Genomic DNA, 25,792 nt, shown 5'->3' on the forward strand with positions numbered 1-25,792 from the left:
GCTCGTTAGCCATGTGTGACCATTCAAGTATCAGTTCCAGCCTGTCACAATTACTGATGCAACAGCCAGATGCCAAGGGCTCAGCGGCCACATGCGGCCACTGGCTGTCATTTGGACAGTGAAGATTTGTAGAACATTCTCCTCACAGCAGAAAACTGTATTGGAAAGTGCTGTTCTGCACTGCAGGGCTGTCTCAGCTCCACGTGGCACCCTCCACATCGCCCTGCACAGAAGACCGCCTGCCCTGATGCCCTGCAATGTGGGCTCCTCCTCATCCCTCAGGTCTCAGATCCAACATCCCCTCCTCTGAAGTTCCTTCCCTGACTGCCCTAAGGCGGCTCATACCCATCTTTCCTTTCCATTTTTTTAACAGTGTAAAATAAACATACATTTTAGCATTTTAACCATTTTTAAATATGGCATCAAATGCCTTCACGCTCTTGTGCAACCATCACCTCCACCCATCTCTAGAACTGTCTCTACATCCCAAACTGAAACTCTACACCCATCAAATACTAGTTCCCCATTCATGACCACCGTTCTACTTTCTGTCTCTATGACTCTGACTGTCCTAGGCAGCCCAAGTCCATCTTTATACGAGTGTTCTGTTTCATTTTCATCAAAGCACTTATTTACTTCTGAAATGACCTTATTGCTGATCAGTTCCTTCATCAATCACTGATTCTATTTTGCTCACCTCCACACCCAGAGTGCCTGACTATTGCATATCATACCACGGGTGCTCAATAAACATTTATGGGATGTGCCAGTGCTGAGCTGATCCACACAATGGTCAAGTCCTAGACAATGGAGCAGGTCTAGGGATCTCTCAGAGTTCAGGGAGGCTGTGCCCTGGAGTCCCAGGTTAAACCTTGGTAGAGTGGCAAGATGCTTCTCTTTCTAGACCGACCTCATCTGTGAGATGACAGGTTGGGCTGGACAATCTTGAAGAAAACTTCTGATACTGCCTACCTTTGATTCTGAAAAATCACAAAGCTCCACCTCCATGTTCAAGGCCACAAACTCTAAGCTGGCTTAGACAAAGGAGGTACCGGAGGCTGGCCCATGCTGTCCCACCTTCCAGGTCACTCAAGGTCAGGCATGTGACTGCCTACTGGTGCCATTTTCAGAAACCATATCCTCTGCTCCTCCCCTGTGATATTTTATTCCCATTTCACAGAGAGTAAAAGAAGTCATTTCTGATCAGAAGAGCTAGTAAGAGGGGAGGTGGGAGTCTGAAGCCAGATCCAGCTCACTTCAGCCCCCCTTCCCTCTTCACTCTGCCAGGACCCAGAATGGCTGGGTCTGTGCATTTCCTGCTTTAAAAAAAAAGCAAAACAAGACAAAAAAAACACAAAACATTTCTGTCCTGAATTTAGTTTGGCAGCAAGGAAGCTTCATAATTTCCCTTGCAATCTTCCCCCAAAGTATAAATTTTCAGAAGATGAGGGGAAAAAAAACCTGAAAACAAATATAATTATATTTTTCAAACATGTGATAAAAGGCCAAAGTATGGTTTTAAAGAACATTTTTAGGAGGGGTTACTTGTTTCATTTTGGTTTTCCTTTTTAGAAAATAATCTCTATGCTCTGGTATTTTAAAAAATGGGTAATAAAAATAATTATAAAAAACACTGGGGCAGAAATTCTAGTAACTCTGGCCATAGATCAGAGAACGCCCAGCTCTGCCGGACCCCATTCCCCCAGGGGAACCCTCCTGTAAAATAGGATGGAGGGATTTGGCAAAAGAAGGACCAGAGACAAATACACACACACACACATACACACTCGCCTCTGCGGTGGGCTGAAGACTGCTACAGAGGTCAGACAATGCCTGGGCAGTGGCATTGTCTCCACTAGCCGACATCTATTTGCAACACAGGTCTGAAGCCGCTGGGAGCCAGACCACCTGACCTGAGTTACAGACCCAAGAGAATGATATGCCTGCCACTCTGAATTCCAAGCCCCAAACCCTCGTTCAGGCCCCCTTGGCTGTCTTCTGGTGCACAGCCTTAGCCTTGGGACATCAGGAAACATTCTGTCAAGAAGGAAAACGATCAAAGAAATCAGCACTTGCTATTCACCACATGTGCACTCTTTTCTAAAAGCATCGTGTGTGTGACCTCATTTCAGCCTCCCAGCCTCCTCAGTTCTTTGTGATTCCTGTTTTACTAGTGAAGAAAGGGAAGTCCAGAATGTCAGAGAACTTGCGTGAGGTCACACAGCCAATGCATGCAGAGCTAGGGCCAACCCCAGTTGGCAGGCCAGCCTCCTGGCCATTCACCGCAGGCAGGAGGGCCTGTGTGCAGTGACCAGCGAAGGCGGTACCGCTCACAGGGAGCCTAGCTTGACCTGCACTGCCGGTGCCTCTCTTGGCTGGAGGGAGAGAAGGCAGTATGCCAGCAGGACAGGGCAGGAGATTCCAGGCTGTGGGGTTCTTGGGAGACTCACTGCTTCTCCCCCACTTGCTACAACCACCAAGAAGTGTTTTCTTCGCTGCCCCCACTCCAGGAAGCCATGCAGGGGAAATTCAGACACATGTAGGTTCAAATCTGGCTCCCAGTGTATTAATGGTATGACCTTAGGAAACTCTCTTAATCTCTCTGAGCCTCAATTTCCTCATCTGTAAAACTGGGGTCATGATCCCTTTTTTTGCCTTCTTCCAAGAATTCATGAGGATGGAGTGAAAGGATGTACAGCGAAGTGAGCTGTTAACTGTGACATATGACACACCCTTGCTACTCAAGAGTGTGGTCCAGGCCAGCAGCTCGGGCATGCCGGGAGGTTAATTTGAGAGGCAGAATCTTGGCCCTACTGCAATTTACTGATTCAAAATCTGCATTTGTACAAGCTCCCCAGGTGATGTGCATGCACAAAGCAGTTGGAGAAGGTCCTGGGTACCGGTGTTGAGGAAGAAAGTTTTGGGGATCTGGACTGGCTGTGAGAAGGCCCGACAACTTCCACACCTTCCAGAGAGGGTGGGGACCAAAGGGAGAGGAGCTCAAAGCTCCTTGCGTGGGGGCCCAGATGGGGAAGGTGCAGGGAACTAAGAGCCCAGGCCCCTGCCAGGGATGCCCACCCTGCGGGCAGCTCAGGGGTTGCCAGTGCAGGCAGCACACGGTCTGGACTCAGCAGGGTGCTGCCTGCAGCTTCTGTGTCTGCTCCACAACATGGCCCCTCACCTGCAGGATGAGACCCCCAATCCCTTGCGCTGGGGGCACTCTGGCCCCTCCCTAAGTGCACTTGCTGGGAAGCAACTTCACCAAGGCCCAAAGCCACTCAGTTCAACCAACTTACCCTTTTTCAAGTATACATCCAGGGAGCCCTGACTCCTCACTTTCACCTGGCATCTAAGACCCCCAAAGCCAGTGGCCTTCGAGTTCCCCAGCATGTCTTGATCCTGGAGGTAGAAAGAGGCTGTGTCATCATCCTGTGATAGTTAATTCAATTCAACAAACATTTACCAACTCTAACCATGGCTAGGCACTTGAGTCACAAAGATAAAAATGCTAAGATTCCTGCTCATTAGTTTCTCCATCTATTGGAGCACATGACATGAACAAAGCAAATTCCAACCCCCATATGCTGGCTGCAGAGACACATGTAATTCGAGAAGAGGTAATTACAGAAGAGGGAGTGATTCATTCTACTGAGAAAGGGGAGCTGGAACAGTTTCCCAGAAAAAGCGTACTGGGTGGGTTACTGACGTATGAGTAAGAGTTCATTGGGGGGAAATAAGAGAAAGGGGATTTTAAGCAGGAAACAGCAAAAATGGAGACAAGGAATTCTATGGTGTTTCGAGGACTAGGTCTAGCAGTTCTGGGGGCTGTCAGTTATGAGAGGGGCAGTGGTGGGAGGAGAGAGAGGCTGGAGTCAGCTCATGGAAGACCTTGGGGGCGCACAGCTTATACCCAGTGAGGGTCAGGGGAGGTAAAGCTCGGGCAGGAGATCAGGCCTCCAAGGACCTTGCCGTTCTCACTGATTTCTGTTCTCTTTTCTTGACTATGTCCAGCACTCTTGCTGTGTGGGTGTGGAAGGGTAAATCTGGTTCTATCAATTTGGGTTTTTTTCCCAGTATATTACCTTCACCCTCCAAGTTGCTTGACTTTGAGTTTCTTGGCTGTGGGAATTTTGGGGGGCAGGGGCTAAAGCAAAGCTATTTGAAGGCAACTACTCTTCTTGCTTTTTAGAAAACCTCAACTCACTGAAGGGATGATGGCCGGGGGAGGGAAGGAGGGCCCTTGAGAAGGAAAGATTTCTATAAACCGGACAACTTGAGCTGTGGGACCTAGACTACAGGCCCTGCCCACCTGCGGTTAGGACCTGGTGAGGGTGGGGCAACTGTCAGCTGACAATGTACCTTGGGGAGGCGGGTAAACCCAAAGCATGGAGCTCCTACCTTGGCAAAGAATCCCTTCCACACCTCAAGCCTGGTTCAAATACAGTGGTGCCAGTGGGTTGTAGGGTAGTAGGGCTCGGAATTAAACCCAGGCAGCCTAGCTCCAGAGCCACCTTCTTAACGACACTCCCTCTAAGAGAGCGTCTCTCATATGGACTGAGCAGTCAAATGTAGGGTTCATTCCTTTTTTGTTTTGTTGTTAATGAAGAAGTGTTGTGTTTCTTGTACACTAAATTCCATACTTACTAAAGAAGCAGCTGTCAGGATATAGGAGGATGAAAGGATCAAAAATCTAATACATTTGCTCAGAGAAATGCCAGGTGCTTAGTAAGAGCTCAGTAAATGTCAGCTCTTTTTGTTATTATTAATTCTAAAAGCTGGTTCTGATCCCTTAGGGAAAAAGGAGAATTTCTTCAAGTCAGAGATTCCCAATGATCTGACAGCTGCCTAGGGAGCACTCTCTCTGGTCACTATGACCTCAGACCCCTCAACCACGAAGGACCCACAGGAGGTCTGGACAGAGGTGTCCGGTTAGAAGAAGCACCTCACCACGGACCAGCCAGGACGAGGGGCAGCCCCTGGAAGGCTCAGATAACAAATAAATCCAGCTGCTCTGCATGTCTGATGGCAGAAGGGCAATGCCAGACCATGCGCTCGGGCCAGGTGGTAACGGTAGAGAGAGCTCGCGGAGTGTCACCACCCAAAAGCCTTACCGCCCTCTGCCCACCCTTGGCCCCCGTTTCCCATGATGTATCTTAAGTCTGGTCAGAATCATAATAGTGATAAGAGAATAAAGGCACTGCCATCCTCCCCAAAGTGCTTTAACCTTTAAGCTAAAAAGAGCTAACATTTTCTCGACAGTGTACTGTGTGTCTTGTGTTAGCTTCTCATCTCCTCACCAGAAGCCTTCGAGTTAAAGACTCCACTTTACAGATGAGGAGATTGAGGTTAAGGAACCCATACACGATCTAACAGCCCCAAAGTAACAGGGTTGAGATCCAATCCGAGACCCAATGCCTCTTCTCTAGCCCCTGCAGCTCAGACCCTGGCTTGAGTCCCAGGATTCAGTCCCTAATGATTAAACGCTCACATGCAAGCATAGGTATGTGGACAAAGGGCGTGTGAGTAATGTTGCAACACTGCTAACAAATCCACATCCTTCACATGGGTGACAAATAATGTATCCAAAGAATGGATTGACATGCTGCCATTACAAAGAACAAAGTTCATTTTAAGATACAGAAAGTTATGTATTATGTCAGAAAATCAAGGTAGGAAAGCATATGTATCACTAAATACAACCATGTAAACAAACCAAGGAACAGATACTTATAAACACATAAAAGTTTTCTGGAAGTATCCATATGAAACTGGAGAGTAAAGATGGAGATCTGCACATGGTTAGGAGTTAAGAAGATAGGAGAATTGGTTTTCACTGCCCTTCTGTCCTAACTTCTTCTAACAATGAAATTGCCAATACTCAACCAGCTTTGACATAAAGTAACAGCAATTTCATATGGGTCTAACTAATATTTAACTTCTGTCTTTTTAAGCCATAATTGTATTTTACTTTTACAGTGGCAAGGAATGGTCCAGGACTCAGAGGGACAGATGCTATGGAGGGCTCTGTATGATGCAGTCATTTCCAGTGGCCAGGCCACCCAACAAGGTGAGCCACTGGGAACAGAAGACGAGTGCTTCTCATGGAAATTCCCTACTACCTATTGTCCCTATTGTCAGGACACAATACTCCTGAGATAAACACCCCTTATGTCAGCTTCATCCCCAGCCATCTCCGGTCTCCTGCAGTTCCAAGTGCCCAAAGTCTCATCACTTTGAAGAAATGGAGGCAACCTGGGATCAGCTACTGACAATCTCATTCTGTCACCTCATCAGCCTGGTGTGGATTCAGGCCCAGTTACGTCTGACACAGAATGCACAGCAGGCAGATCCACCACGCGGCTGCCACAACGCACCTGACCAGAAGTTGTGCAGGCAAAGTTGTCACTTGTCCAAGCATAAAAATCACAGGAGACTTCTGATCCCACCGTGGACACTGTGAGGAAGCTGCAGGCCTCGTCCAATGCACAGTCTGCAAACACCAGGGGACAGTCACTACCCTCTCTCAAGGAGGCTGAAGACAGACACATACCCCCATCACGGCCCCCAATATGCTCAAACACACCCACACACCCTGCAAATGCACTCAACTGTAACATGGACAGCAATGACTAGACATGGACTGTGAGATAATCCTTGTAAAAATACATGCTCAATAAATGGAAGTTGTTATTACCCCTTTCTGGCCTCAGGGTCTATAGGCAGACATATCTCCTGACCTGCACAAGGAACTAATAACCCTACTAGGAACTAACGTCCTCATTTCTGATCCCTAACATCTAGCATAGCATTATTCTTGGCATACAGTAGATGCACCATACATGTGGAAGTGAAATTAGGAGTTGAACATACATCTGAGGAATCCTTTGCAAGTACATCTTTTTCATGGTAGTTTTCACGGCTTTATTGGATTTGTCTTTCCAGGATCGGGAGTGCGTGTTTCTATACTGCTCACCATCTCCCCACCACCTCTTACCTGCCAAGCACTGCATGAGCGGAGACTCGTTACCAGGGACTTTGGACCTGACCACCACAGCAACGTTGGCATTGAAGACCACCTTCGATTCTGGAGCCTTCTCGAATTTCTGTATCACTGAAAGAAAAGCAGATTCCATGAAATTTGACTCTGAAAGGTAGAGGGCATTTGTGGAAAAGCCCGAAAGAGTGCTATGTCAAGGAATCACTTCCCACTTGCAGCCTTGGTCACACAAATGTCCCAAGGAGAGAAATTCCCTTTTCAGGCAGTTCCAGCACACTGCCTCACATCTAATGCAGAGAGCTATGACTTACCATGTCTTCTTTTTCTACCTCATTGTCACAAAGTAAGGAGAAAATTTAATATTATGTTAGTCCTTACCACTGATATTCATTTCCTAGTTAAACTTGTATGTCCCTGTCCTTATCTTGGGTGCTGATTATAGTTTATAATTATTTTATTGAAAATTTTCTTTCCATAGGACAACTTCACTTCCTTCTAGAAAGAGGTATTTTAAAAAGATAATGTGCACATTATGGGGTTCGTGTAAATCTGAACATGTGTCTTGTGACTCAGGCATTTTTATGATGCTCTTTAAGTGATATATTAGCATCTATTTTTCTTGCCACCATGAACACACCTGAGCTCTTATCTGGTAGGAATAACACAGTTACATGCTCATGGAACTAGACATGGGAGAAGAAACCAATATAATTTCTCAAGGCTGTGAGACTTGGAACTCATTCTTCAAGTAATAAGCATTGTGGATAACTTTCAAAGAAAGAGACTCAATTTATAAGGCAAAAATGCCCAAAGGTCAGTATTTTGCAGGTAACTATCAAAAAACAAGCCCCAAAGTATATGAGTATTCGTTTTTTGCAGACATAATGATAAACAAGCAATGTAAGTCCTTATTCTCATACACATCTATTGCTTTATAAAAGAAACTTGTGTCTAAATTGATTTTTATCATGTCAGTAAATTCAAGACTATCCAAAGCAATATTTCGCAGCTTTCATAATAACTGCAGAAAAAAAGTTTATTACTTATGGGCTGGAGGTGGAGAAAGGAGTGTTAATGTGACAAAGTGACATGCTGTACACCTTCATAAATTTTGATAGAGAAAAAAAATTCTAATTGATCACTGAAGTTGCCAAGTTCACATGCCCAGCCTGATAGATTCAGCCCTTCTGCTCTCATCTCTCCCTTTGTTATTTTATATTCCTTGGCATCTTGTTTGTAGAGACTGCAGGCTCTAGTCCAGCGAACACCATGCTAAATTCAGCCCTTTGCCCCTAAGGTTTGATTGGTGAAGACAAGAAGCTGACAACATTCTAGGAGACTAAATAAAATGAGATGTCTTTCTGTTCCTAATTAAAGTCTTCCCAGAGGCTGAAAATGCAGTACTGAGAATATATGAACCTCCACTAGTGAGGATAGTGACAGATGCTAGTTTCCTGTTTATTGGGTGGATGGATGGATGACTACCGCAATCATCACAACACCAGGAAACCTGGAGAGAGGATCACGAAGATGGTGTAGCTCCAATGGTAAGCATCTACCTCTGGGTACTCAGTCTGGTTTATGAAGTCTTTGGCATGGGTTACAAAGACCAGAATTAGAAAACTGGATCCACAGTTAAAGGGAAGATGAACTTGAAGGATTTCAACTGGCCGAGGTCAGTGAGCAAACAACTAACTCGGTGAGTAAATAACATGTTTACCAGAAGTAATATAGAGAAGACCATGGAGCCCACCCTGTAGCTGCAGAAGAGGTCAGAGGGCAGCAGTGGGCAGTGGAGAAAGAGCATGAGATTTGGGGTCAGTTCAAATCCTAATGCCACCACCCCTCAGCAGCTCTGTGTCCTGTACATCCACCTCTCACCAGTTCTGTGTCCGAGGGCATGTTTCAATCTTAGAGGGTCCCTATTTCCTGGGTGTGAAGAGTAAACGAAGAACACAGAGCGCCTGGTACACAGTCGCAACTTAAGTGCCAGGTCCCCCTGCAGGGACACCCAGTGTTGGGGCTTGTAAAATTGGCCACAGGAATTCAGGGAGAATCTCTTTGCCTGATGACCTTTAGCCATTAGCTTCAAAGAAGCCCATATAATTACGGCAATTCATTCATCTGTAAACAAGAACAAACTACTCTGGACTAAAAAATAAGATACAGTTCTAGCCTCAGAGGAGGATACTGTCTAATGACGCGGGGATGCAGAGGGAAGCTGGAGTACACCATTTCGCTTTACCCTGAGAGCAAAGCAGAACCCCTGAGGAGGTCCAGGGGTACTGCATAAACAGCGTTGCCTTTTAGAATATTAGCTTTGAAGCACTGCAGAGAAATCACTGACAGAAGGCAGGACTGGGGCAGGAATATGAATTAGGAAGCAGTAATCCATGTGGGTGGTAACCAGGCCTGGACAAACGGCGTGGAAGTGGGGTGAAGAAAGGGCAAATTCCTCTCAGGTACTTACCTGTTTAAGGAATTACATAGCTGACCTCTATACCCTCTACCTTATCTAGAAGACAAAAGCCTCAAAAATTAGACTACACTTCTACTCCTGAAGAGAAAGTTCCTCTCAAAGGCAAGTCAAGTGGATTCTGAGAAGAGGTATGCTGACATCCCACTGGGCACCCAGCTTCTTAACATGGAAATCCTCCTGTCTATCTAGAGAAACTAAGCTCAGAGTTTTGCATAACCAATCTGGAGGCTACTCATAAATCAGAACCTCAGGGAGGCATCACTAAAGTTGGCAAAGCTGAGCTGTTATTCATGAATGTTCCTGGTGCCATGGATTAAACTCCTTTCTGCTCTAGAGGAACACAGTGCAGAACAAACCAAGAAATGCTTTACAAAGTGCGTATTACAACCTTCACTGACAGGGATGCAAAGCAAAGAAGGCTGGAATTAAGTGCAAGCACTTAGGTGATAATCCCAGATATCCATGGAATCACCAGTGCCCTTGGGCAAGTTGTTTCCCCCAAGGACATCCTCCCCACCCTTTGTAAAGAACAGCAAATATCTGCAGACCTGATCACTTAAAGCACCTTCCAGCTATAACTCCCCTGATGGCTATTTGTGCCCAAGAGGAGGAACACTGGAAAAAATAATTAGAACTTTCCTTGGATTTGCAACTATCCATGGGGACACACACACACACACACACACACACACACACACACACACACACACACACACACATCCTTAGGATTCATTAGCACTTTGCTAAAGAAAGGAAATGATTGCTCTGAGCAATAGAAAATGAAAATTTCTCTCTTGGATTTTCTCAGGTGTTTTATGTCATTAGCTGTTTCCCTAGGGAGTAGCCAGGCTATGGGCAAGTGGGAGTGTGCATGTTATATGTGTGTGCAAGTGTGCATGTGTGGGTACAGGTGTGTGTCTAATGAGGAAGCAGACAAATCTAGGTAGACAAATTCATGATATGGAAAGAATGGGCTTGGAAGTCAGACATACAATAGTTCACATTCTAGGTATATTATATCCTGACCATGAGATGAAAACAAACCACTTAAATACTCTTTGCCTCAGTTTCCTCAGCTAAGTTATTGGGGATCATAATATTTATCCCTTAGAACTACTGTGACATCTTAACATGATAGTCTATATAAAATGCCTGGCAGGAGGCCTGGCCCATAGTAAGCCCGCGCATATCAGACCCTCTTACACAGAAATCTAAGAGACTGGCAGCCAGGGCTTGCTCTGGGTCATCAAGTATGTGAAGGTAAGCCTGAGTTAGGACCGCTGGCAGGAAGGATCCTCCATGGAAAGGTAGAGCCGGATCCTGAAGATGTAGAGACCAGAATTAAAAGGCCTTGCAGATTGTCTTAGCCTGCTCCTGTTTAGTAGATGAGGAAACCAGGCAACAAGTAGTACCGAGTCCTCCACTCATCCTGAAATATTTGTTATCCCTGTCAGGCACATCATTGCTAACACACTCAGCTCCCCTACAAGGTAGGCCTTAGCATCCCCATTTTACAGATGAGGAAAATGCTGAAGGTAAGTGACTTGCTCAAGACTTCACAGCCAGGAAAGGACACCTTTTGAGATTAACTAATTCTGTCCCCACTCCCATTGCACCTATTATTGTAAGACATTTGCAGGTTCACCAGGAACCTTCCCACCCATTCTGTTACTGAGGAGCTGTGCCTGGCAGACGATAGTGCCCAATAACTGTTTGCCATCTTCATAGGAAGATGTTGACCCTCAGAGTGTCTCAGGGGGCAGGCAGGTGGCCTGGGGGTACTGAGGATCAGAGAATGTGAGCAATTTGCTGTGGGTTGCCCAGCAAGAACGTTATGGAACCAGGACTAACATTCAAGTCTTTGCACAACATCCCACTGAGGGAGAAATGCCCACCAGCTTCTCTGAGGGAAGGTGCCTACAAGAAGGGAAACTTCAACAGGTTAGTTTTGTTTCAAATTCATTTCTCATGAATACTTTAGTATTTAGAGGTGAGGTTTCATGATGTCTGATAATTATTTTCCAATGATTAAAAAGAGCAAAATACTAACAGTTTTTGAATACAGATAACAGGTATTGTTCACCTTACTATTCCTTCAACTCCTATGTAGATTAAAATCTTTCAGAATAAAAGGCTGGGGACAAATGCATGCCCCAGGCGTTTCCCCTTCTAGAAGGCCCTTGATTAGAGGCTCATATGACCACCAGCACGTACTCAGACACTCGGAGTCGGTCAGCAGGGCCTCTGTCTCCGACCACAGCAGCCTCCGCCCCGTGCCGTCCACACAGAAGGCCTTCCCACTGCCTGCAGCCCTCTGGCTGGCTCGGTACTGGCCGTCCTGGTCACACTGAAGGCCCGCCTCATTCCTCTGACAGTCCGTGACACCTGGAACAACAAGATGGACACCACGGTCACCACCGAGCCCCTGTGACCCTCCCCTCTGGCCACCCAGCCTCCCAGGCTTTGTTCAGGCGTCCGAGTCACACGTCTGACTAGACACTCTCCATCTTAATACACAGACAGTGCGCCTCAACTGACCAAAGGAGGAGGACCATGTCTGCACACCCTGGGCAAGGAGACCCCGGATCTGGTCCCACCCACCCAGTTGCACATGTGCCTGTGCGCCCCGTCCAGGGCACCGCAACCTGCGCCTTCTTTGCTGTGGGCGCTGAGCGCTCTGCCCCCCTGGCCACAGCTCATCCTGTCTTCAGTAGCTTAGCTCTTCAAAGCTCATCAACTGTCAACCCAATCGGCACTCTTCCTCAGGGAAGACCCCCAAACCCCTAACATCTGTCTGAGTGTTACACATGCTCCTATAAACCCACACCTGGAGGCATGGAGCACAGATAAGTTTTCCGTTTGTCGGTGTGAATGAATGAATGGTTGACAGCTGTGCCTCCCACTCAGTAGAAGCTCCAAGCAGGCAGAATCTGGTTTTGCTCCTTCTTGTAGCCCAGTGCCTTCTTGGTGTCTGACCAATATACAGGCTCCCCCACTGTGATATCGTGATTTAGAATAAAAATATACAATTGGTTTTGGTCCCCATTCTGGCTCAGTGCTCCTAAAACTTCTGGAATTTCCTAAGCGAAGAAAGCCATAAAGGTGTCTTTGTTACATTAATGATGTGGCTTCTGGGTGGGACCAAAAGATGGGGGCTGATTGCCAGGGGACCTCACCATGTGATTAGAAGGTGGGAACTTTGAGCCTCTCCACTGATCTCCCTGGAGGGAAGAGGGGATGGAGGTTGAATCAATCGCCAACAACCAATGATTAAATCAGCCACACCTGTGTAATGAAGTCTCCATAAAACCCCAAAAGCACGAGGTTCAGAGAACTTCCTGGTAGTGAACACATGGAAATGTGTAGAGAGTGGCGTGCCTGGAGAGGGCATGGAAGCAGGGCCGTTTCCTCACAACTTGCCCTGTGCCTCTCCTACAACTGCCTGTTCCTGAGTTTTTACCTTTTATAATAAATGGGTGGCCTAGTGAGTGAAATGTTTCTCTGACTTCTGGGAGCCTCTCTGGCAAAGTAATCAAACCAGAGGAGGGGGTAGTGGACACTTTTGATTTATAGCCAGTCAGGCCAAAGTACAGGTGATACGCTGGACTTGTGATTGGCATCCCGAGTTGGAGGAGGTTGTTGGAGTCTCCAATTTGTAGCTTGTCAGCTGGGCTTTGGACAAGGTCTGAAATGGGAAGGGGCTGGGCAGTGAGTATTCCTATAGGACTGAGCCCTCGACTTGTGGGATCTGAAGCTGTCTCTGAGTAGTGTTAGAACTGAGTTGAAGTCTCCAAAGTCCTGCTGTTGTCTGAGAATAACTTGCTATTCATGTTGGGGAAGGCCCCCCTCATTGGGATTGGGTCCAAAAACCCAAAAATAATACACCCAATCAATAAGCACTAGTTGAATTCATAGATGAATACCTATTCCTGTGTTCAAGCTATTTCCTTTCTCTGCCCAGTGCCTGGCTAATCCCCAGTCATCTCTCAGCACCCAGTGCTAGCTGCTATCACAAGATCTAACATACACTCCCCACCCTATTATTAAGTACACTACATTATAGTTATATGCTTACACTTCTTCTTTTTCTATCAGATCTAAACTCCTTCAGGACAGGGAATTTACCTTTACTTACATATCCAATATACACTTGGCACAAGTTTACTGGCTCAATAAATTTCTGATGAATGATATATAAAGGGAATACCTTGACTTGGTTTCCCAAGGCTGGGAAGTAGATAAAAGATTTTCTGTTATGGCAGCCCAGAGAACATCATATTTTCTATATTTCAGGACTATTTGTTATGTGACTAACCATTGATTAATAACAACTTTCTTGTGGAGAGATTAAAAAGGCTACTTCTTAAATAAAATATTTTGCATGCCATACATACTATACATGAATTAGAACATCAATAAACAAATAAATAAATAGCTACTCAGTTATCAACAACACCTCAAAAATCATCTGATGGACCTGCAAGGTTAGAATATAAAGGAGAAAAGTATTTGTAAGTGAAAACTGTAACATAGCCTTCAACAATGCAGAGGAATTGAGATTCTAAAAGCAATCCTAACACCAAAATGAAGCCAAGGAAATATTAGAATCATTTAACATCACTTAAAACTTAGCAGCTCTCCTGCTCTATGCTTCTCTTTAATATGATTCCATCTAAGAACACAGGCCAGGTAACACAAGGCAGAATGGTGGAGTTAGTGAGTCACAGAGAAGTTCTTAGACATAAACATAGCCTTAGCATAGACTCCACCACTGACCCTGGAGACCCATTCACTGAAATCTATTCTGCTACTCATGGAAGATGTCTGGGAGAGTGGTAATGATGAGACAGCCCTCCACCATCACATGGAAATGCAATCAAAGCTCACCCCCAAAGTGGGGTAAGGATGAATACTTATTGTTCACTTTAATCATCTTATGGATTTTTTGCTATGGTCTGAATGTCTCTGTCTCTCCCAAATCCATAGGTTAACGCCTCGCCCTGATGTGATGGTGTGTGGAGGTGAGGTCTTTGGGAGGTGATTAGGGTTAGGTGATGTCATGGGGGTGGAATCCCCACGATGGGACTACCGCCCTTATAAAAAGGAGAAGACGCAGTAAATCTCTTGCTCTGGATGCACATACTGGGGAAGGGCCACATGAGGATATAACCAGGAAGAAGGCCCCCACCAAGGACCTGACCATACTGGCACCCTGACCTTGGACTTCCAGCCTCTAGAACCATGGGGAATAAACATTCATTGTTGAAGCCACCTACTCTATGGCAATTTGTATATAGCAGCCCAAATTGACTAAGATAGGCTTTATAATGATCCTATTAGTAAGGTATGGTTAGCTCCAACTAATTGGTGAGAAAGCTGACATTCAGAAACGGAAGGCGGCCTGGCCTAGGTCACAGTGCCAGTAGGAGGAAGTGCAGGTCAAACTGGGCCTGGTTGGTGCCAAGCCTCAGCCTCTTCCTCTGTGCCCTGCCACGTCTGCCGCAGTCCCTCCATACACAAGGATCAGTACATTACATGGATTCCCTTTTACAGGAGCATTCCTCTGGCACTGAGACGGCACGCCAAGTCACCTCAAACCACGGTGACTGGAGTCAATGTGTGCAAACTGAGGGTGACGCCATGCTGTCAGGAACACACTGAATTCCTGGTGGACAGCTTCCCCTGCAGGAATGTGAAACTTCTGGCTTGTAAAATCCCTCTTATTTTCTTAGTTACCAGGAACATTGGAATTATCATCTTATTACCACTGCACCCATAAGGACACTGCCCTCATCTGAGAATGGGATTTGGTTTCTTTTGACTAGTTATTTTAAAACTCTAAAAACTATTCAGATTTTAAGTAATGACAGTTTGCCTCATATTGACACAATTTCAGACTAACATAAAAAGATGCATAATAAGGCACATTATGAGCCCTTGCTAGGAAAAACCCAGCAATACCCAGGTGACTATTAAATAGGCCAAATGAAATCACATGACATATGGGAAGGCCACACGTACACACAGTCCTGAAAAATTTTTAGGGCCAGAAATGGAATATAAGCTACACAGTGGTAATGACTGTAGGTGGAAAATATCTTCCACTTCTCAATCTGATAAGGTTGACTTACAAAAATCAGAAGTTTCAGAATCAGACAATACTGAGATCAAAGGTGAACCATGTCACTTACTGGCTAGGGGACTTTGGCTAAATTACTTCTCTGAGCTTTAGCCTTCTTCTCCGTAGAAGGTGGGCTAATAATATTTACCTAGAAAGGGAGTTGGGAGGACACAATGAGACAACACAGGTAAAATGCCTCGCTTGTATCCTGGCAGTGTACAGGCATTTAAATTTGGTGCCCCTTTGATTATTGTGCTGTGTTCCCAGTGGTTCTCAATGGTGGGCAATTTTGCTCCCCATGCAAGAGACACTTGACCGTATCTGGAGGTATGTGTGGTCGTCACACTTGGTGTGGGGGTTGTTGCTCTTGGCATTGAATAGGTAAGGGCCAGAGATGCTGCTAAATACACATCCTTCCATGCACGGGGCAGCCCCCAAATGAAGAATTATCTGGCCCCAAATCTCAGTAATGCTGAGGTTGAGCACCCTGCTGTGTCCCCATTGCACTTGGAGTTTCTCTTTCAAAGAAGGACCCTGCAGAACTTACAGTGAGTCCGGCTGAAAGCTCCCATGGAAATGGTGGTCCTGCCCACAGGACAAGGGACGCAGGACAAGCTACCTGCCTGTTCTTGGTAGAATCCAACAGGACAGGGAATACATAGTTCATCCTGAAAATAGCTTCCTTCCGGACACTTAACTAGAAAATATAAACAGAGAAATGATGTTAAAGACCAAGACTCTGTAGTTAAAGACTTGTTTTACAGTTACAACCTCAGAACACACAGGGTATGTGAAATCCCAAAACCAGTATATGAGCTCATTCATTTAGTAAATGCCCATAAAGAACCTGCTGTGTGTCGGGCTCTGAGAGTCAGGATAGGCGGCGAAGAAAGCAGACAGGGTTCTGGGAGCTGACGGGCTGCTAAGACGAGAGGGTGTCAGACAAAAAATGTCAGATATGGGTAAGATGAAGCAGGAGATGAGGGCATGTTGAAAAGCAAAGCCCCTCTGAGAGGTGACGATGAGACTTGAATAATGAGTACCCCAGGCAAAGATCCAGGAGAAGAGAATTCCAGGCAAAGGGAACAGCACATGCAAAATCCTGAGGTAGGAATGAGTTTGGATTATTCAAAGAATGGAAAGAAAAAAGCCAAACAAGGCTAGCTACTAAGCTAGAGCCTAACAGACAAAGGGGAGAATGACATGAGATGAAGTTGGAGAACAGCATGAAAGAGGAGGGTCCAGCCATAGGTTGCCATAGCAACATTTCCCAAAGTTCAGGACAGGTGGAACACAGTGTGGGTGGGGCACAAATTCTGAGGTTAGACCGACTGACTAGAGGCCCTTTCCCCACCATAACTAAAAGACCTTTGACTTCTCTGAGGCCCTATTTTCTCAATTCAGCACCACCTCACTTGACTCATGCGGCCTCTCCCTGTTGGCCAATCATGACTGGCCTTGCTCAGACTACGGCAAGGTGAGGCACTCCATGCCCAGGCTTCCTGGAGGCCTCCCTGCCAGGTTGCTGGGCTTCTGATCTGTTCAGACATACCAAGTGTGATGCTGAGAGCTAGGCCTCTGCACATCTTGCACCTTGGATGCCTTACCTGTCTCCCTCTTTCCTCCCTGGGCTGCCCCTGTTAACTGCAGATTCCCAGTGCGTCCCACCCTCAGATTCAGACATTCTCAATTCTTCCTTACTTGCTTACTCTAACATGACATGGGGAACCAGAAACCCACCCTGGTGGGATGTGTGTCTCAGAGGAGTTCTAGGGTAGGATCTGAGGGAAGTGCATGAACTTGACCACACCAGTTCTGTCAGCTTTGAGAAGGGGGTGGGACAAGGAGGTTATCAGTTCAAGGTTGTGTTCACTAGAATTTGCCAAATAACTTCCAGAAGAAGTTAGCTGTTACCCAGTGAAGGTAGCCGCTGAAAACATGTCCCCTCTAGGGGGCCCCTTCTATGTGCCTGGCACTCTACAGTATTCTTTACAGGCATGACCACAGCACACTGTGAGGTACTATTTTATTCCCATTTCACTGATGAGAAAGCTGAACCATGGGACATTCATGCCTGACTCCCTAGCATGCTTTTCTGCAAAGGGCAGGAGGCAAGTGGAATTATAGGCCAAGCACAGTGGCAAGTATTCCCATGTGTTAGCTCACAATCCCATGCTAGGCTGGAGAAAACCAATGTTCAAGCTCGGTTGATAGAGGCAGGCAGCAAAGTGATAGAACCCCCGTCTCTTCAAACTGAAACCTTTCTCCACCCACCAGTTTAACCACCTTCCTTTGGCAAAGCAGCAAACACAAACACGTAGGACATGCCGGAATGAAGTCAGTGTTGATTTAACAACTACTATCTCAGGTCAGGTGTACATGTATACTTGGCATTTCTGACTAAATCAGAAACTCAAGACACATCTCGGAAACAGAATGACGAGTTTTCCGGTCTGCCCTGAGCATCACATCCTCCCTCCGAGAGCAGGGTTTCATTACTTCTATGAGTCAGGTTGTTGATCACCTCTAGGATTTTAATCCCAATACTGTGACTCCAAATTTACTGCTAAAGGAAAACAAAGTGTTTTCTGCCAGCATGAGGTGCCCTGCCTCCAAACCCAAGGTGCAGGAGGAGGGACAGGAAGCCCAGAGCTAGGCACGAAGTCCTGCCACAACTTCACATGTGTCAGGCCTCTCAGCTGTGCTCCAGGAACATGCTTTCTGTTTCCCCCTTGTGGGCCGAGCACTCATTGTGCCCAGAGGCCTCTCCCACGTGTCCCTGCCTATCTCTCTGGCCCCATCTCCTGTCACATTCCCTGCGTCCCATTCTCCACCCATATAAACCAGGCACCCCGTCCCCTTAAAGCACACCATTGCACAACGCCCTGCCTTTGCACTAATCTCCATTTCCGGAAAGTCACTCATCACATTAGCACCCTCAACACAAGCGCAGGTACACATGCACACACACCCATCACTTCTCGTCTGCTCTTATCTGAGGGGCAATTCTGACTCTGCTTTCAGGACTTCATGCCAGCTTTAGCTATCCCAGCAAGCCTTCCCTGACTGCCCTGGGTGGAGCGTACAAGGCTTTTCACAGCTATCAGGTGTCTGCTCACCTTCTCCTCCCCAGCTAGACTGAGTTCCTTGAAAATGGGACTATGACTTTTGCTTCCCTGAGTATGTATCCTGTTAGGTGACACATCATTATAGTTTGAAAGTTTGGATGGATGAATGGATGGAAAGATGGATGGATGGATGCATAGATGGGAAGAATGAAGGAAGAGAGGGAAGAAGGAAAGGCAGGAGGAAGGGAAGGAGGGAGGAAACAGACATACTATATTATTTGGAAAAAATCATAGAGAAGTAGCTCTGTAATAAGAACTTGTAGAGAAAGAGTGGTAGTTAATGTTGTCCAGATGGAAAAGAATTCAGACAGTTTCTCCAGGCTTCTCCTTAGTGGACCGACCTGGTGTGAGGTCACCCAGATGCAGTCTGGGGTGAAGCCATGCGGCTGGCCTGCAGGCAAGAGCGTGAGCATAAATGTCCCGATCAGAGCTGCAAACAAAGCCTCTGCCCAACCCTGCCCCACAGGATCCATTTCCTGGATGAAGGATGCCATCCTACATGAGTCGTGGGAGGTGGATATTCCCACCAGTACCCCCCAAGTCACTGCCCCCCCCGAGGCCATGTCCAGACTAGCCCCCTGAGATGACACCTGCTCCATTTCCACAGGACAATGCTCTGCTTGTAGCCTCACAGCTATGTTCCAGATGTGCTCCAGAAGGAAAAAAGCTGATAAGAACAGATGCAAGAATCCGAGGGCGTGAATTCACTAAGAACCCCCTTACTGGGATGGGAGACATGTGATGCAGAGAACAGAGCAGAGAATTTGGAACCCAAAGAGCTGAGTTTAAATCTCAGCATGGACAATTAACAACAAGACCATTTGTTGAGAGTTTACTGTGTGTGAAGGGATGTGCTATGTATTGACTATATTATAATATCCAAACCACAGCTCCCATGAAATAGGTATTATCATCACTATTTTTTAGATTATGCCTAGTGGGGACGAGCAATGTTCCAAAAGCCCACGATTAGAAGGTGTTAGAGCCAGACTTGAGCCCAGGTCCACCTGACTTCAAAGAGCAGTTTCCTAACACTTCACTGAATGCCCTGGTGGCCTCATCCATACGGTGGGTTAATAATACCTGCCTCTGGACCAAAGGAATGCTGGTAAGGCCCAGCACATTTCAGAAACTCAGTAATAAATAGGTATTACCGCTGACACTGGGAAAAGTCCCCGGCATTGGGTGGCACTTCGTGAATTCCATTCTGGACCCGCCTGACCACTTGGAGTAAGGAAGCAGGGATAAATGGTGTGGTGGGCAGACAACTCCTTTGGAGTCCATGAAAAAGAAAGCTGCAGCAGTTGAAACCAAATGTAGATTTTTCTAGAGCTAGGATTGAAAACTATAGCCCATGGGTCAAATTCAACCCACCTGTATTTTGGCAAATGTAGTTTTATTGGAACACAGCCAAGTTTCTCTCTCTGCAATAGGTGAGCTAAGTCATTATGACAAAAACTGCAGTCTGCAAAGTCTAAATCACTTGTCCCCACCCTTTTCACAAAGTTGCCAACTCCTGTTCTGGAGCAGGTGCAGCTGGAGCGAAACCTTTCACTCAACCCCTTCCCCAGACGGCCAGACTCCCTCTGAAGCCCTGTCATCCTGAAGCCAGGTTCTGATTCCCTGCACACTGGTTGACACCCTGTAGGCAAGACTGCCTGTGCTCCTAGCTCGCTTCCCCACCTCCCAGTTGAGCTGGGCTACCCATCCTGGTAGATGGGACATAACAATCTAATAACCAATCGGGTTCCTCAGAAGGAAACAGGAGATCAGATTTCCAGACCTGCCTTTTATGGGTAGGAAATGGCGCCTGAGAGGAAATGGGACCTGCTTTAAGGCCCAGAGTTAGTACAGGTCCGTGTCCTGCCTTTCGATTAGTATGCATCTCTCCCTCCTGTCTCTCCACCTCTTGGCCTCACGCTCCAGGGGTGTACCTGAGGTCAGTGAGCCTCCCAGACCCGCTTTATCAGCATGACCTGGGGGGACCCAAAATGGGGGCTACTGGTCCTCATTCCTCCCAACACACACACACACAACTACTAAAATCAGCCTTTGTCAGTTGTGTCCAAAGCTCCTCGCAGCGGTGGGTGTTCTGAACACCGTCATTGCTGTGACCCTGTCTCACCTACCCTGGCGGGTGACACCATCCACTCTTCCTCCCATTTCTCGTCCTCTTTGTTTGGGCAGCTTTGATGAGGAGGAGAGATCATGAGCTCTGGTCCCAGAGGCCCCAGGGTTACTCACCCACGGATAATTGGTTTCATGAACCTGAGGCCCTCCTTTGAGACAGCTCTGCTCTGGGCACTACGGTTGCATGATCTCAATTCATCTGAGCCTCAGCTCTTCATCTGTCATGCAACCTGCCACCGGGGGCTATTATGAGAGGTAAATATTTGTAACAGTGCACCATAAACTGCAAAATCCTCTATAAATGTTAGTGGGAAGTGGTCACGTTTCTGGCTTCTGTGTTAAGATTTAGCTGCATCTTAAATTTACCATGGAGTTTAGAACTTGGCATGGATTTCATAAAAGGAAAGGCCATGTAGTTTTTGTGTTTCAACCAATATAAATAATGGAAAAACAAATAACCAAGAAACATCTTTTCTGTTTTCAGCTCTATAAAAATGCCTCTCTGTCCCATGCCGCATGGGAGGAAGACTTCTCATCATGAGACCCTGGAAGCTTTGGTAGCAGAGAGAACAATGGCCCCTAAGACATCCATGTCCTGATGCCTGGAGGCCATAAATATGTTTGGTTACATGGCAAAGGGGAACTAGGGTTGCAGGTGGAATTAAGGTGGCTAATCAACTGACCTGAAGGTAAAGAGAGTGAGTGTTCTGGGGTGTCCAGCCATGTATCATCATAAGGGGCCTTAGAAGTGAAGACAGAGCCCAAGGGAGCCGTGACCATGGAAGGCTGTTCAGAGAGAGCTACAACATTGCTAGCTTTGAAGATGAAGGAAGGAAGCCACAAGCCAAGAAATGTGAGCAATATCTAGAAGCTGGAAAAGTCAAGGACACAGAGTCCCTCCTACGGCCTCTGGCAGGAATGCAGGCCTGCCGACACCTTGGTTTTAGCAGTGAGACCGTGTAGGAATTCAGACCTACAGTACTGTAAGATAATAAATGCCTGCTGTTTTAAGCCACTACGCTTGCGGTCACTTGTTACAGTAGCTACAGGAAACAGCCTCCACTCAAGGAATTTGCAGCTGCATTCCAGTGAAAATGACTTCCAGCCCTACATACGTGTAAGGGCAAGAGCGGCCCCAGTAACCCTCCACCGGGACCCCCTTCTCCCAAGTGGGAAAGCCCTGGGCTGATCAGTGGCCGTGGGGGGGGGTGGAGAGTACCATATTGCCGTAATCTGGCCAAGAAGGGACATGGAGCACACAGGTGGACATCAGCCTTCTTCACAAAGCCAGGTCGCAGAGCCCAGGCTTGTCAAGAACTAAGCAGAAGGGTGACTTCAAACATCATTTCCCCTTCCTCATGTCATCTGTGACTCTGGTTTCAGCAGCTACCCAGCGGATGGTGACAACATGCCCACACACAGAGGATGAACAATTCTCCACTCCATCTGCATGCAGCGACTTCTCCCAGAGCCCTGGTGGCCCTTCCCACAGCCTCACGTGGCTGAATAATAGCAGTGATTATTATTCAGCTTGGGGTGGGGGGGACCTACCACAGCCCAGTGGGTCCTGACTGGCATTGCTGGTGGTTGACACTCGGTGGAATCCTTCCAAGCACCCAAACCATGTCCTAGGAGAGGTGCCAAAGCTATCCCCTTGAAGGAAGCTGATGGAGGTGTCCGCTGGGAACGTCTTAGAATCCAGATGAAGTTGGAACAGTCCACTTTGGATCAGCTCTATGAAGCGTCCAATGAGCTCTTTGCCCACTAAGGCCTCCTCTGTAAGACACAGGATGAAACAGGAATGTCATCTCTTTGTTCTTTCTGCAAGGGCCAGGATCAAGAGCAGAGGTGCCTACAACATCCATGCCCAGAGGAGACACAGGCATTACCCCGTGTCACATTTTATACAGAGAAAAACCGAACTCCTGAGAAGAGGACTGATTGGCCCAACCTCACACAGAGGTCAGCAGCACAATGAGGACTTTAGCACAGGTCTGGCTCCTGTCACTTCTGTGGCATCAAGATGATCTTCCCTGGTGTAGGACACCACATCTCAATCACTAATCTAAGGTGCACCATCCAGATACACAACTGTTTCAACTATTGGCAAGTCAGCATCTCTGAGCCTCAGTTTCCCCATCTGCAAAGCGGGGCTGGGAATACCTCTTTTGCTGTTGGTGAGGATGATATGAAAGAATGTGTGTGATGGGGCCATTCAAAGAGAAGGCAGAGCCACCAGGGGGCAACATGGCCTCCTGCGTCAGTGTTGAGCTAAGTGTTGAGAAGGCCTCCTACCGAAATGTATGTATTTCCTAGGAGACAGATCCCAGCATGCAGCAAGCATTCATGCTACAGCAGGCTACCAGAAGGTCATCCCTGAAGCCATGGTCAACACATCGGCACCAGGAATAAACATCTCATCCTTTTGCAGCTTTAAACAACTCCAAATTATCCAGGCTTTTTCCAGAGGAAGACGAAAAGGGAACCCTTACTTCAAAATGCTCTGGGTGGTATTATTGCCACAAGGACTTCAGGATGACAGATGCAGTCTGCCTCCTGGGTTACACTCTGGCAATGTTTTCCAGAAGTTCCTCCTCACAGAACAGAGGGTTAGCCCCAGCCAGTCCTGACCCTGGGCATTTGGCCACTGGATGGCAGAGGAGAAGATGGAGTTGCTCCCCACCCTCTGGTCAGAAACTCATGGATTACGTGCTCGTCTGGCTCACAGTACCATGGGAAAATGCACTCTCTACTCCTTAGATCGTTCTACTCTCTCACTCACCCATATCCTAATTGCCTTGTCTTAAATAGTTTACTAAGAGGCTTAAATAGTGTAAGTGGTCTGAGATGTTTTATAATTGAACGTGTACAGGACATAAATTATATACCAATAGACTCCCTTAATCCATTCTCTTCATACCTATCTCCCTCTCTGTGCCCAGAAAAAAGAGAGAATCTGAAAACATTCACGTAAGTACAGTAAGTGACATCATTTAACTCTCGTAAGCTATTAACCAGAAAGCTGTTTACTCTAATATACTTTCTGACAATTAGCCCTTCCCACTGGTAAGGTTCATCATTCTCTGACCAGATCTTCATGGCAAGGCATTATGGGCTTCACTAGCTCCATTTGGCGGGCAAGGAAACCGGACCTCAGAGAAGCTTCATGGCTTCTTCAAGGCAGCAGTACAGGAAAACATACCAACGTTGAGCAAATCAGGAAGAGAGTCTGGTGGGACATCCTGCAGCCGCAATTTCCATGTGACATTCACTCTTAAACTTTCCCTGGTCAGACACTCCACCTGCACCGTGGAGTCATTGCAGACAGGAATGGATATGGGGGTCCCAAAAGTCTTCACCTACATGGAGACAGATGTCCTCAGTTCAGTAACACAGAAAAAGGAGCCAGATTTGTTGTGCCCACATCAGACACCAGAACTTGGCTTATGTAACTTGCAATAATCCCCCTTCCACCCTACCTCAGGGAACAAGGCGCTGTTCACCCCACGTCCTCACCTAGGGAAAGCGAAGTTCCCAGGTCAGAGAACCTGCTCACGGAACTTAGAGAGGCAGAAGTGGAGGAAGAGAACGAGTCTAGGCAGACCTGGATTTACTCAGCTTTGCAAAATTTTGGTCAACTGACCCTCCCTGGGCTTTAGTTAATTCACTTTTAAGTCAAGGGCTAATGATGCCCACTGAGCAGGGAGCTGTAATCATTAGAGATAAGGAATGTAGAGATTCTAGCATCATGCCAGGAACACAGCTAGCACTCAACAATTAATAGGTATTATTGTTTTTGTTGTTGAATACATGTCTTTGAAGAAAACTGGGCAATATGGGTTTTTTTGTTTTAGAACCAATATTCTCTGTATTTGGTTTTGTGGAAGTCTTGTCTTCTCCAAAATTCTTCACATGAAGTGCTACAAATGAGTTGCTCTGAGTTACCAAACTTTGACAAGAACACGGATTTACTTAACTGACTTTTAATGTTTTCCTCTTATAAATACTTGTGACTTCAAATAACAAAAACCCTTGCCAAAATCTCTGATATGCATTATCTATGGTTCTGTGTCTTTCCCATTGGCATCTAAGAGTTTCCTTCTGGGAGGATCTGTAATGCCTCCTCCCAGGTTTCTTAAGGGACGTGTCCATCACAGCAATTCAAGGAGCACATCACAGTGTCGCAGCCTTCCTGGCCCACATCCCTTGCTCTCCTCCATGGGTGGTGACAGTTCTACGGGATGGTCGCAGCTCCACCTGCACGTCAGTCAGCTGGCTCTGCCATTTCCTAGCCCTGCGATTCTGGCCAATTCATCCTCATCCATAGAAGGCAGTCATAACAGGGGCCCTGTGAGGGTGGCTAAGCCATGCCAACAGTACACAGTCCTGGCGCATAACAAGCACTCAGCACATGTTTGATGTGACATCTACATGCAGAAAGCGTGACCAGTAACAAGTGGGGATCCCACCTCTGCTGCTGTGTAATTAGCCTTGACTCAATCACTTTTTCCTCCTGGGCCTCAGTTTTCCCATTGAACTATGGGTTCATTTGAACCATGAGGTGGCCCTGAGCTCAGTGCAAGTCCCCACTCGTTGGGAAAGCCAGGCACATACCTGGATCTGGCAGAAGCCACGGGCCATGAGCTCGTCCAGTATGAAGACCTGGAAAGCCGGCAGCAAGCCCGCATAGTCTGCACTGCACATCTTGCCGGGTGGGAGCTGGAGCTGGAACTGTCCTTGGGTCTGGAGGGTCTGCCATGGCTGGAGCCCTATAGGCAAGTGCCAGAGGTCAGAAGCCACAGGCAACAGACCTGTGGCATTCTTTTCCTTGCTTTGGATTTTCCTCTGAAAAAATAACCCTTCTCCATTTAGCTTGGCACTGCCATCTTGCTTTGTCATCCCCAGAGCCTAAATACATCCAAGCATGATGGCTTGTC

The 25,792-nt window shown here is 46.8% G+C and overlaps 1 protein-coding gene across 1 annotated transcript in view; it reads right to left on the minus strand.

Annotated features, from left to right (window-relative positions):
- Positions 1–25,792, minus strand: part of TG (thyroglobulin) — a 249,643-nt gene that overhangs the window by 186,034 nt on the left and 37,817 nt on the right. The window contains exons 18-25 of the mRNA XM_036890501.2: positions 25,470–25,624; positions 24,058–24,214; positions 22,407–22,631; positions 16,145–16,294; positions 11,691–11,861; positions 6,995–7,111; positions 6,375–6,490; positions 3,297–3,399 (exon numbers count right to left, since the gene is read on the minus strand). Coding sequence (XP_036746396.2) covers positions 3,297–3,399; positions 6,375–6,490; positions 6,995–7,111; positions 11,691–11,861; positions 16,145–16,294; positions 22,407–22,631; positions 24,058–24,214; positions 25,470–25,624 — 1,194 coding nt within the window. The remainder of the gene's footprint in view (positions 1–3,296; positions 3,400–6,374; positions 6,491–6,994; positions 7,112–11,690; positions 11,862–16,144; positions 16,295–22,406; positions 22,632–24,057; positions 24,215–25,469; positions 25,625–25,792) is intronic.

Source organism: Manis pentadactyla, chromosome 3 (assembly GCF_030020395.1).
Source record: "Manis pentadactyla isolate mManPen7 chromosome 3, mManPen7.hap1, whole genome shotgun sequence".
In the NCBI taxonomy this organism is placed as follows: Eukaryota; Metazoa; Chordata; class Mammalia; order Pholidota; family Manidae; genus Manis; species Manis pentadactyla.